This window comes from Schistocerca serialis, chromosome 3 (assembly GCF_023864345.2).
Source record: "Schistocerca serialis cubense isolate TAMUIC-IGC-003099 chromosome 3, iqSchSeri2.2, whole genome shotgun sequence".
NCBI lineage: Eukaryota > Metazoa > Arthropoda > Insecta > Orthoptera > Acrididae > Schistocerca > Schistocerca serialis.
This window is the reverse complement of record NC_064640.1, coordinates 978,232,477-978,246,383: the sequence shown is the minus strand read 5'-3', so window position 1 is coordinate 978,246,383 and position 13,907 is coordinate 978,232,477. Positions and strand designations below refer to the sequence as shown.

General features: G+C 40.1%; 1 protein-coding gene across 1 annotated transcript in view; it reads left to right on the top strand.

Annotated features, from left to right (window-relative positions):
• LOC126471419 (outer dynein arm-docking complex subunit 3) overlaps positions 1–13,907 on the top strand; it is a 355,522-nt gene that overhangs the window by 258,812 nt on the left and 82,803 nt on the right. Inside the window, exon 8 of the mRNA XM_050099557.1 lies at positions 6,009–6,186. Within this exon, the coding sequence (XP_049955514.1) occupies positions 6,009–6,186 (178 nt within the window). The remainder of the gene's footprint in view (positions 1–6,008; positions 6,187–13,907) is intronic.

Below are 13,907 nucleotides of genomic sequence, written 5' to 3'. Positions count from 1 at the left end.
TGACCTCCAAGTAGAAAAATACGTTACCCAAACACACAGTGTCATCCCATTTTATAAATTTGGCTATATACTCATATACCTTCAGCCACTTGTTTGGATCTTGGCCATTGTCACCAGAGAACCCGGAAGGATGTCTCATGTGGTGGCACACAGTTGCTGTCATCGTAACGTCCTCTTCTTCTTCTGTCTCCGATAGATTGCGATCTGTTGAATATGGCTCGAACTCGGGTTTCTCGCCACGTAAACGGCGGCTCTCTCGTGGACTGATGGGAGCCACTGTGTCGTCGATAATGTACGCTATCACAAGTTCCAGTACACAGCGTCTCCACCAGAATAATGTCACGTAGAAGAACGTGTAATTAGATGAATGACGAACACTAACTTCACTTAACGAAGGGTTATTCAGCACTTGCACATACAAGAGTGCGGAGCGAACTGCCCCCGGCCAGAACACAGACGATATATACAGGGTGTTACAAAAAGGTACGGCCAAACTTTCAGGAAACATTCCTCACACACAAATAAAGAAAAGATGTTATGTGGACATGCGTCCGGAAACGCTTAATTTCCATGTTAGAGCTCATTTTAGTTTCGTCAGTATGTACTGTACTTCCTCGATTCACCGCCAGTTGGCCCAATTGAAGGAAGGAAATGTTGACTTCGGTGCTTGTGTTGACATGCGACTCATTGCTCTACAGTACTAGCATCAAGCACATCAGTACGTAGCATCAACAGGTTAGTGTTCATCACGAACGTGGTTTTGCAGTCAGTGCAATGTTTACAAATTCGGAGTTGGCAGATGCCCATTTGATGTATGGATTAGCACGGGGCAATAGCCGTGGCACGGTACGTTTGTATCGAGACAGATTTCCAGAACGAAGGTGTCCCGACAGGAAGACGTTCGAAGCAATTGATCGGCGTCTTAGGGAGCACGGAACATTCCAGCCTATGACTCGCGACTGGGGAAGACCTAGAACGACGAGGACACCTGCAATGGACGAGGCAATTCTTCGTGCAGTTGACAATAACCCTAATGTCAGCGTCAGAGAAGTTGCTGCTGTACAAGGTAACGTTGACCACGTCACTGTATGGAGAGTGCTACGGGAGAACCAGTTGTTTCCGTACCATGTACAGCGTGTGCAGGCACTGTCAACAGCTGATTGACCTCCACGGGTACACTTCTGCGAATGGTTCATCCAACAATGTGTCAATCCTCATTTCAGTGCAAATGTTCTCTTTACGGATGAGGCTTCATTCCAACGTGATCAAATTGTAAATTTTCACAATCAACATGTGTGGGCTGACGAGAATCCACACGCAATTGTGCAATCACGTCATCAACACAGACTTTCTGTGAACGTTTGGGCAGGCATTGTTGTTGATGTCTTGATTGGGCTCCATGTTCTTCCACCTACGCTCAATGGAGCACATTATCATGATTTCATACGGGATACTCTACCTGTGCTGCTAGAACATGTGCCTTTACAAGTACGACACAACAAGTGGTTCATGCACGATGGACCACCTGCACATTTCAGTCGAAGTGTTCGTACGCTTCTCAACAACAGATTCGATGACCGATGGATTGGTAGAGGCGGACCAAATCCATGGCCTCCACGCTCTCCTGACCTCAACCCTCTTGACTTTCATTTATGGGGGCATTTGAAAGCTCTTGTCTACGCAACACCGGTACCAAATGTAGAGACTCTTCGTGCTCGTATTGTGGACGGCTGTGATACAATACGCCATTCTCCACGGCTGCATCAGCGCATCAGGGATTCCATGCGACGGAGGGTGGATGCATGTATCCTCGCTAACGGAGGACATTTTGAACATTTCCTGTAACAAAGTGTTTGAAGTCACGCTGGTACGTTCTGTTGCTGTGTGTTTCCATTCCATGATTAACGTGAGTTGAAGAGAAGTAATAAAATGAGCTCTAACATGGAAAGTAAGCGTTTCCGGACACATGTCCACATAACATATTTTCTTTCTTTGTGTGTGAGGAATGTTCCCTGAAAGTTTGGCCGTACCTTTTTGTAACACCCTGTATACAGTTACAGAACATTCCAGTACAATGATTCTTGACATTTGTCGATACTTCTAGAATGTACTCGAACCGAATATAGAAATTAAAATTTTACAGTTGAGGCGAGTTTTGAACTCACAACCCTCGCTGCAGTAGTCTAGTGTCATAACCACTACACCAGGGGCTCCTAACAAAACTTTCTCGAGCACCCCCTCATCGAGCATGAGTGGTACCTTGTCATATGACAGTATCAAGTACCTACGAAAGCCAAATTAAGAGTCTTTTTGTACGTTTTCTATTTTTGGTACTTAGAAAAAACAGTGACATATTCATTATTGACAAAATATTGAGGTTACAACTTTTTCAATTTAGCCACCAAATTTTTGATTATTGCTCAAAATCTTTGTCTTCAAATCTGGGTGTTTAATATAACAAAACTCCTTAAAAAAAATAAAAATTGAGTATGAACTGAAAATGACAGGAAAAAATTAAAACTGAGTGTATTGGTCTGTCAAGTGTACCACACTTGAGATTGCATTGAGTAGACATGTATGAAAAATAAGAAAACACTAATTCCATACATGGTATTGTTTATTTGAAAAAATACAGTTACAACAGAGTACTCCATCAGTATACAGTTAGTTTTAATTTTCAGTTCTTAATGACATGAGTCCAATCTGACCTTTGAGTCCATTATTTCTGAAATATTAGGTTCCAAGCTTGAAACTTTCACTCTGAAACCCGACCGCATATCGAGCCGATTCCTATATTTGTTTTTCATGAAACACATGCAAGAAAATGCTTGCTCACGCCGATATGTGGTTGCAAATCGGAGGATCTTTTTCATTGCGGTGTCTCCACGTTTCTTGTAGTCCTTGCGTGCTGATGCCCAGAGTCTGTAATTTTGTCGCCGATGAAAATGTTGATCATCGTACCACAGCTGGACAGATCCACAAGCTGATCTTGCTCTTCTTCAATGAGGCCTTGGATTTTGTCTATTTCTTCACAGCTGTAGCGATTTCGAATCCATCTGTCGTCAGGGTCAAGTTCAGGGAAATACTTTCTAAAAGTGGTGGCTAGGCTGCGTAGATGCTCTGCTACATTGACCATGATCTGGTCAGGCAAACTCTCCTCTGATGCCTCCAAGAGTTGTTTTAAAGTAGAAAAGTTAGTTAATGACTCGTTTTCTATCCTTGACGCCCAGATCTGACACTTTTTGACCATAGCAATAATCTTATCCTCAACTTTGAACATGTCTACATTTTTCCTTGTAAACTCAAGTTTAACACACTCAAGTGTTCAAACACATCAGCTGAGTACGCAACTGAGCAAAACCAAGAGAAGTTAGTGAGAAAATCTGCGTACTTTGTGTCAAGAAGAAAGACACAGACCTCGTCTCTAAGTTCAAAAAATTTTGACAAGGTCCTACCTCGAGAAAGCCATCTTACTTCCGTATGAATGAGAAGTTGCTCATTCTCGCTGCCGATCTCTTCACACTCTAATAAGACGCTAGACGCAGAAGTTAGCGTTCGCTGAAGCTGTGCTCATGCAGGAAGCGGCCAAAACAAAAAATCTGCTATCGTACGAAATATATTTAATATACTTTTTGTTCTAATAGCATCTTGCGGACCCCTCTGCCATAGCTCCTGTTGGGAACCACTGCATTACACCATCGTGCCTATGCTGCTCAGCTTCTTCTGCGACAGTACAACAATAACAGAAAATAGCTGGTCTGCTGCCTGTGTCTTCATAATATGTCTTTACCTGCTTGTAGCCCTTTAAAACGGACAAATTGACACGAAAAACAGAGCTCTTCAGTGTTACTTTTCACCCTCTAGCAACGACTATTCGTTTTGCCCAAATAGGGATATGATCTCTGATTACAACATGATTTCTAACCAGAGTTTAAAAAAATTAAAATCAGTAGGAGAACGCTGGTGATTTTTTGTAGTATGCAACCGCTTATAACTTTTTGAGAGAAACAACGAATGGTGGACGGGCTAAGTTTCCTTTTATTTGCCTATTTAATTTAATATTTTGATTCTATGTATTTTGAAACTAAGAGCGTCAAAATTTTTCAGTCTTTGTTCAGTTTATATGTTTATAGCAAGAATTGATCGGAATAAAAAACCGAAAATTGGTTGTTTCAGAAACCGGTTATTATGAGCGGTTTTAAGAGTCAAGTTAAACTGGCGTGGAAAAAAATCGGTATGACCGAACGTCGGTTGTTCAGCGATAACCGCCATACCTTGTACCTGCGCACCAGGCAGTGAAAAATTCTTAGCCTAATAAAGAGTGGGCAAAATAAAACTGTCCTGTAAAATATTTGTAACAATAATGACCTTTGTTTATGATCAGGAGAACTGTTCACATAGAAAATGCTGGAAATCGTGATGTCGATGCATCAAACTGTTGTTATCACATATCTGTGCATACGCATCTCTTGCATACTCTGTCTCGAGCACTTTGTTGTGTCATTACGATGATGATGATGATGATGATAATAATAATGATGATGATGATGACGATGACGGTTTATAGGTTAGGGCGCTAAACAAAATGGTAGTCAGCTCCCTGTTTCATTACGTGCCAGAGAGTGAGAGGAGCAGATGTGTATAGTGACCAGTTGGATGAAACGCAAGGTGGTGCTCACAATAAAACGAAGCTTGTTCATTGTAGAGTGTTATGTGAAACACAATTTGGTGGTGAATGTGTGCAGAACAGTCTGCAGAAGGCCTCTAAAAAAGTTTACAGTGAAAAATTTAGTGACAAAACTGTGGGAAGCGGTTTCGGTAAAGAATGAAAACCGCATCTCTCCGAGATGGATTCGAACATCAGAAAACCTTAGTCAGTCGTATTGCAAGTACATTCCAGATCAATTTTACTTTGTGCACTCTGTATTCCATTGCACACTGTGGATCTTAAGATTAATACCCGAAAACCGACTGTGTGCATTCATTATTTTAAATTTCGTTGTAAATAAAATATTTTATGGAGCATGAAAAATAAATATGTAGTACTTATCCATTGTGATATTGGTCTTGTCTTTTGCTTGTTTATTTCGATATTGGTCTAGTCCTTCCAATATCTCCGAAACCGTAAATTTTACAAAATCAATTTCTCCACACGTAATAACAAAATTCGTTGTTTAGGTGGTAGTAACAGTAGTATCTATCCTGTTGTTGCATGCTGTTGAGATATTAGTTTCCTTATTTTGATCTCATTTCCAGTGACAACATTATTAGAAGTGTAAACGAAGTGACAAAAATTAGAAACTGGAAGGTTAAAGATATTTTTTCATGAACTGGACGGACTCGATATGATATTAGTATTAAACAATGAACTTGGAATTCGTGATGCTGAGCGTAATGATTATCGGAGTTTGGTAAAATTATACAATTGCCACTCTTTAATGGTGTCTCGAGCTCAAGTCTGTCTTCGCCAGGCTTTAATATTTTTTCAGCTACAAATGTCGAAGCACATGCTCTGAGCGCTAGTTTAGTCGCGCTTGAGATGGACACCAGGCTAACATAAGGCGTGACTTCCAGTCCATACCGCCTTCAGTGATCTAGATGGTAATGGAACGAGAAACAATGAAACTTTTCAAATCGGGAGAGAGACTGGTTCCGGATCAGAGACTCTGTCTGCGGAAACCGAGAGAGATACCACTACTTTGTCAGAATGCCAAGGAAACTGTTATCCTAAGGTCTAACATGCAGTAAGAGGAAGGACCTATGAATACTGGATTTTTTCTCGGGAGACGTAGGCAGAATGCAAGGGTTGTTATGTAGAGAAAGGCAAATACACACTCAGCTAAAAAGATATTCTACTTGCGAAATATTTCTGTGAAATGGTATGACGTTTCGTGCTGTTATTCATGTTAGTATGGGCAGATGTCGACAGGCGGGTAGGATATCTCTCTTTAATTGTACTATATACGGAGCTTCACACTTGTTAATAAGCTCAGTATACTTTGTTACAGGAGAATCGGAGACTGAGGAAGTTCTACACCGGTTTCTGTCGCAGAGAGAAACAATGTCTCGCCTCACGTACCTGAAAAACATCACCGAAGAAGAGAAAAGAGACTTGGAAATAAAAAAGGATTTTATGATGGCTGAACTGGAAGCATTTAAGTTCGCAGAAGTCAAGGACAAGGAACAGTAAGTCGGTTCTCTATGCAGTTAATAATTAGTGCTGTAAAAAATTGTGGCTTCTTCCACGCATGTAATAGCTAAGAGGTTTTGAGAGGCTGAAATACTAGCAGAACAAAGTGGGGAAGCGGTAATACACTGCCTGAAAAAGAAGGCGACGCACCCAGAAAAGAGCAGTGTGAAAGCACTTATTAAGATGCTGTTGTACCCACTGTGGTATGGACGGATGCACCGAATTGGTTGGAATGGGTGTCATAAACCCGTTGTATTCTATCCTGAGCCAAGCTGGCCCACAACTGTTGTAACGCAATGTCAATAAAATTCACCAACAACCACGTACTTTAAGATATTATTTTATTATATTCTGAATGCTGGCAGTTTTGGCATTTCATTATGCCATTTTCAGGTCCCATATGCATGTATCCAAATAAACGACCTTGCCATATAGCGCCATAAATCACTGGATATCGTGAATTCAATCGTCATACAATTGCTTCATTCCAAGACGTGACAGCTTCGAATGAAGCAATTGTATAACGGTTGAATTCACGATATCCAGTGATTTATGGCCCTATACGACAAGGTCGTTTATTTGGATATAGGCTTATGGCGCCTGAAGATGGCATAATGAAATGCCGAAACTGGTAGCATTCAGGATATAATAAAATAATATCTTAAAGTACATAGCTGTTGGAGAATTTTATTGACGTTGACAATTACTTAACCAGCCGATGTCCTCTGGCCATGACGGACCAACAGAGACTGTTGTAACTGGTCATTGATATGCTAGACACTGAGACGAAGTTGACGTCCTAGGTCGTCCCACACAGGTACTATTTGGGATAGACCTGTGGATCTTGCTGGCTATGGCACTATCTTAATATCAGGCAGAAACACGTCCACGTGTTGACAACGAGCATCGTCTTGTTGAAAAATAGCACCACGATACTGCCGCATAAGAGGTAAGACGTCAGGACGCAGGATGTCCACGACGTAGTATTGTACTGTCAAAGTTCCATCAATCGTTACCAGCCACGTCGCCAGGAGTAACACTTCTGTGCCTCTCCAAAACAATGGAAGAATGGTACCTCTCCCCTGGTTGCGGCCATAGTCATCGACGATGGTCCCAGGGTTAATGCAAAACTGTGCTTCATCGTTAAACACAGTGTGACGCCACTGGTCGGCAGTAAATGCTTCCAGGTTACGGCACCACCCCAAACATAGCCGTTTGTCTTGTGGTGTTAACAGCAGCCTCCACATGGGAGTGCAATTTCCTATTCTGGCAGCTGTTAGTCACCGACCAGTGGTCCGGCATGACACAGAATACGGCAGGGAGTTCATTGCTTATTCTCGAATGGTAGGCACAGATGTGAAGGAGTTACAGTGTGCTCGATGCACATACGGCGATTCTCCTTTGTGGTGGTCAGACGTAGTAGACTGGAACATTGATGTCCAGTATGATTGCCTGCATGTTCCCATGCAGTCCACTACTGGGCCACTCTTACATCTGGATACCCCATAATTTTGGGTACTACACGATTCGACCACAATGAAGCGCTTTTCAAGCTCTGTCAGGTAGTAGTAATGTTGACTCACATGAGTATGCAGCATCTGTGATCAGTCAATATCTGATGCTGTCTTCGCCCTTTTGGTTGCAACACTAAACACGAACAGCAACAATGAACTCGTAGCCATTCCAACTGTCACAAAAAATTGCAGCTCTAATCATTTTAGCAGCTGGCAGCCGTGTTGGCCGGTCGCATCCTCTAAGTGCGCTGACATCAGCACTATCCGTGCGGAGTGTTGGTGTCATTCTGGATTAATTACAAAGCTTTCTCATTATTTCCAGTAGCGTCCGTCCAATACTGTTGTTAAAAATATCACGCTGTTTTAGTTTCTTTCGTCTCGTCTTTTCTGCGATCTAATACTTACGATCAGTGAATGTCTGTGTGATGTTTACATTCTCATGTTTCCGTCTGACCAATGTCTGGAAGTTAGTTCTACAAAACTGAGTCAAAAATCTTGGAATAAGCAGTTTTTGCGTAGATCAAAACTAGAAGCATGTGCTTGTGGTTGTTAGTGCAGAATAATTGTCTTTTAATTGTAACAGCCTAAAGATCCATTTTAGGAAACTTTCAGCAATTTGTGAGAAATCTAGGTGCATTATTGAGCTATCTGTCGGACAAGAAGAAACAGCTAGTAGTTCGTAGAGATTTCAGTGTGGAGTTATCAAAAGACTCTGGCAGCGAAAAAAGGTACTAGAATCATTATTTAGCTGTTTCAGTGTGATTTCAATTGTAAATTTTCCAACTCACGTGAAACATCAAAGCAGATCTTGGCTGATAACATTTTTGTAGAGAGTGCTTAGAATGAAACAATTAATGTGTACCAAATTGTTAATGGACTATCTGGTCATGATGCACAGTTAACGGAAATAAACAGCGCCTTACAGCTCTGAGGCATATTCATCAAAGCAGTGAGGCGGAGGTGCTGATGTGAAATTCAACACATTTAATTGTAAATTTTTGTCAGTTTTCGAAACCAGGTTTCATAAAAAGTTATTCAGATGGCCAACTGAAAAAAGTAAGCCATGGATAACAAAAGGGATTAAAATTTCAAATAAAAGGATTAAAATTTCATATAAAAGGGAAATTTATATAGAGGCCACAATAAGTCAAGATCCAACATCACTTGCATACCATAAAAAATACTGTGACATTTTAAGGAAAGACTTTAAATCGTTCAGAAATATGCTCTTTCTGACAGACATTAATAATGTCAGTAATGAGATTAAAACTATATAGGATACTGTTAAAGGCTCAGTGTACATCAAAACGAGCTGAGAATGTTGTGACTGATAACTCATGAGCTGTACATATTTTTAACCATCACTTTCCTCATGTTGCAGCAAAATAGGATTAATTGTTCAGTAAAAGAAGCAAGAAATTATATTAAAAATTTCATTCCACAAAATTTCAAGAAGTTAGAAGTAAAACAAACTTACCTGACTGAAATTAATAGAATTATAAAAATTGTGAAAAAAACAAAAGCTCTTCTGGTGTTAGTGGAATTTCGAATTGAATTCAGAAAAATGTTCTAACTTAATAAGTAGTGTCCTTAGTGCATTTTTTCCAGTCAGATGAAAATATGGAATTGTTCAACTTCCCTATAAGAAAGTTGACAAGAAAGATTTGAATAATTATCAACCAAATTCCTTACTAGCATCGTTTTCCAAAATATTCGAAAATGTAAGGTACTCAAGAGTAGCCTCACATTTAAGTAGAAACAATTTACTAACCACATCACATTTTGGAATCCAGAAACGTTTCTCAACAGCAAATGCTATTTATATACTCAATTACCAAATATTACAAGCTTTAAATAATAAAATACTTCCAGTTGGTATTTTCTGTGATCTTTCCAAAGTGTTTGATTGTGGAGATCCAGATACTCTCTCAGAAAAACTTTAGTTCCGGGGAACTGATAGCGTTATGCACAACTAGTTTAAATCATAATTAATAATCGAAATGCAAAAGTCTGTGGTGAATAATTCAGATAATGTTGAATAGATGGAACATTTTAATAACTTGGGGAAATCCCGAAATGATTCCAACAACATTCGATTTTGGGTCCGCTCGTATTCTTAATATGTCAGTCACCTTCCACCTAATATATTTATCTAACAGAATTTGCACTTTTTTGTAGATGATATTAGTGTTATAATAAATCCGATCAGAGAGGAAGCAACAGAAGAGCGTGTTAACGTTGTTTTTTCAAAGAATTATTAAGTGGAATCCTTAATTTACAGAAAACACACTACATTCAGCTCTGTACACGAGATAATCATATTAGTAATTGGTATGTACATGAATACGACTCAGTAAAAAGGGTAGAATGCTCCAAATTATTGTGTGTACATACTGATAAAATCTTGAACTATGAGGAGCATATTACTGAGCTACTCAAACAATTAAGTTCACCCAGTGGAATGCAGTGACCGTTCATATAGCTGAAGCAATGGATATTATAAACAAACATCAAAAAAAGTTTTGCATCACCTCGGTTCCGAGAGTTCCGGAACCTGTACAGAAAATTGGAATAGAGATCAACATAAACATCGTTTCCGCCCTTTTTACTGCTCATGAAAACCACACATTGCATGTTGTACCACCATACAGCGAGACCTTCATGGGTGGTGGTCCAGATTGCTGTACACACCGATACCTCTAATACCCAGTAGCATGTCCTCTTGCATTGATGCATGCCTGTATTCGTCGTGGTATACTATCCACAAGTTCATTGCAGATTGTCCCACTCCTCAATAGCGATTCGGTGTAGATCCCTCAGAGTGGTTGGTGGGTCACGTCGTCCGTAAACAGCCGTTTTCAATCTGTCCCATCCATGTTCGATAGGGTTCATGTCTGGAGAACATGCTGGCCACTCTAGTCGAGCGACGTCGTTATCCCAAAGGAAGTCATTCACAAGATGTGCACGATGGGGGCACGAATTGAAGTCCATGAAGACGAATGCCTCGACAATATGCTGCCGATATGGTTGCACTATCGGCCGCAGGATGGCATTCACGTATTGTACAGCCGTTACGGCTTCCATGACCACCAGCGGCGTACGTCGGCCCCTCATAATGCCACCCCAGAACAGCAGGGCACCTCCACGTTGCTGCACTCGCCGGACAGTGTGTCTAAGGCGTTCAGCCTAACCGGGTTGCCTCCAAACACCTCTCCGACGATTGTCTGGTTGAATGCATATGCGACAGTCATCGGTGAAGAGAACGTGATGTCAATCCTGAGCGGTCCATTCTGCATGTTGTTGCGCCCATCTGTACCACGGTTCGTGGTGTCATGGTTGCAAAGATGGACCTCGCCATGGACGTACGTTGAAGAAGATAAAATAAACAAATAACATTTTCGATAATATTAATGCATAGAAGCATGCAAACACATGAAGACTACTTCCTACAAAAATTTGATTCAGACTGGTTAATATTCACAGTAAAAAAGTTGACACTGAGCTTAGAAAAAAAAACCTTACAGTAAAATGGATTTTAACATTTAACAAAAAGTTACTACAAAACACATACCCATTAAAATTCACTAGCACCATAACGTTTTCCCTTCCTGTTTGTATGAGGCTTCTTCTTGTAATTTCAAGATCAGGGTATCCTTTTCCTCGAATTTTCTAAATAAAAATCTACTCTCAGTATTCTTGAGGATGTGCAGTGGTAGTGATATCTGATTGTAAGCCAATGGCTGTTTCCTTGGAGCTTATTGATGCTACTGAACAGGACTTCAATTTATTCCCTGAATTTATATTTACACAGTCAACAAGCAAAGTAATTGATTTCCAACGACTAGCTGCCAATAGTTTCGCTTCAGTTTTCCTGCAGATCTTGCAACTTGTTTTTCCCAGTTTGAGTTTATGCCAAGTTCGGAGTAAAGATGGTTCTGTTTTAAGGTGATAGAAATTAAAAATTATCTTTGGCGTCTTTCGGTGTGTCACAGCCCCTTACGCAATCCGTATTTCAAACATTTCTTAGATGTATTTGTAATTCGAATACAGCCAAATCGTTTTGGGATCTAAGAGTATGCACGCTAAAAATGCGAACTAGCCATTAATTTTTTTTTAATTGAAGTTTTAGGGTAGAGTCTCCTTTTAAAATGTAGCTGACTTGAAAGGGATGAAAAGTAGCATGACTATCGGTTTAGGGACTTCAAAGTGGTCGGACACATCAACATCAATGTATCAGTGCAGGATACTTAATCGATATGTTTATTATATGTGATGGTGTCTTGATACACATAGTGTTTCATTAAGGTGCTTCAAAATTTTGAACACAACGAAAACATTCAGTTTATAACAATATTACAACAGATTTCATGCAAAAGATTATGGTCACTTGGAAGATGAACATCGAGAAGCGTATATGGAAAAAAAACTTTTAAGCGATATGACCGAAGAAAGTATTCATCATAAGGGAGCAGAGAAATAAATGTCTTAATAATTTTCCCAACGTTTTCACTATGAAAAAACATTTGTTAGCTCGAGTTACCTTACTGCTTTTCAGCTTGCAAAGGGTTGCGCAGTTTCAGTGATTTCCTGAGTATGTTCACAGTGTGGAAACTCGGCTACAGTTAGAACTTATACATCTGTTGTGTGACGTTTGCGTGATTATTTTCGTAGAAAAATTAGTCTCTTAGACTTGTGTTTCCTCAATGTAAATTTTCACGACTTTACAAGTCTGCAGTTACTATTATGTCGATGTTTAGACTTACATGTACTGAAAGGGTACAGTACCGCCGAACATTGAAAATAGGTACAACATACTTTATTATTTTTGTCAGAACAACACATTTTTTTTGTAAAATTAACTCAATTTCAATTAATACAGCGAAGCCGGATACCAGTGTGGGAAAGAATGACAATTTATTTATTTAATTGATCACATGTGCACTCCCACAAAATAAATCCCTACATCCAGTTTGGTGAGATCTGTGAAATGAATGAATGTATGGTCGTCTGCTAACCGCAGATGGTGAATGTGAATATATGATCATCTTTGAGTCAATCCTTTGGCCACCTTTGGTGGGACCAAAGAGATGAAATTTACCAGAGCTTTGAGCGCCTGAAATGTGGCTGACCAATACGATAGCAAGGTGCTTCCCCCACCTCGACAGAGACGGGAGAGGACCTAGAGAACGGCCATGTTTCAGCACTCTGCCGCTGGATCTTGTGCTGTTAAGACCTGTTTTTAGTTGTGCTTCGTAATGATGAAAGAGTGGAGACATGGTATGCATGTGGAATATTTAAGAGTAGTTTGAAATAATAATTTCTCTGTTTCAGGAACTTTTGTGGGGAGAAGTAAATGTCAGGCAGGTAATATTAAAGGGATTGTAGTAATCTTCGGAAGTGACCAACGGTCACAATGAAACCACGTGTAGCAATAAGTTGAAATACTTCCGTGTGCTTAAGTTAAGCTGAATTACTAGCGTGTGTACAATAAGTTGAAATATTTAAGAAATAGCGTGTGTACCATAAGTTGAAATATTTAAGAAATGGCGTGTGCAGGACTTGAAATTAGAGACGAGTACTTCCACGTGGTGAGTACTGTGTGAGTCTCAATCTGTGTATGAGACAAAGGATAAAGAGAAGTACTCGTCCATGGTATCAGTTGAGGACTCGCGTGTGTGATGTTCTTAATATTACTTTGCGTGATATGATTCCGTGTGACGCTTGATTCAAACTCTGAGAGAGAAGCAAGGTGAGTCGGCCGTCTATCCAGCAACGCCACTTGGCTTGCATTGCACAGGAAGACGTGCAAATATCTCCAGAGTTCATAGTAGGAAAGTAGAATTACAAAGTGGGGCAGTGTCGATTGAAACTGGGATAAATACTAATTGAAGTGGGAAAGCTGAAAGTGATAATGTTGTGACTATTCTCTGTGTAGTATTTCATGTTGTAGTGTGGTGTATGTCATGTAAATTGGGTATGTGTGGTTTGCATGGGAGAGTAGCGAGGTAGTTTCAAAAGATTAGTGGGTTATGCTTGTTCCTTCGGTACTGCTCGGTCTGGAGGAAAGTTTCGTGATGATGATTGTGAGAGTCGAAGTGTGAGGTATAATAAAAGATCCACCATCCTATCCAGAAAGTGCACTGTAGCGTTAAAATAATTACGAGACCATAATATAGAGATTCACCATTGTAAAGCCATGCCCA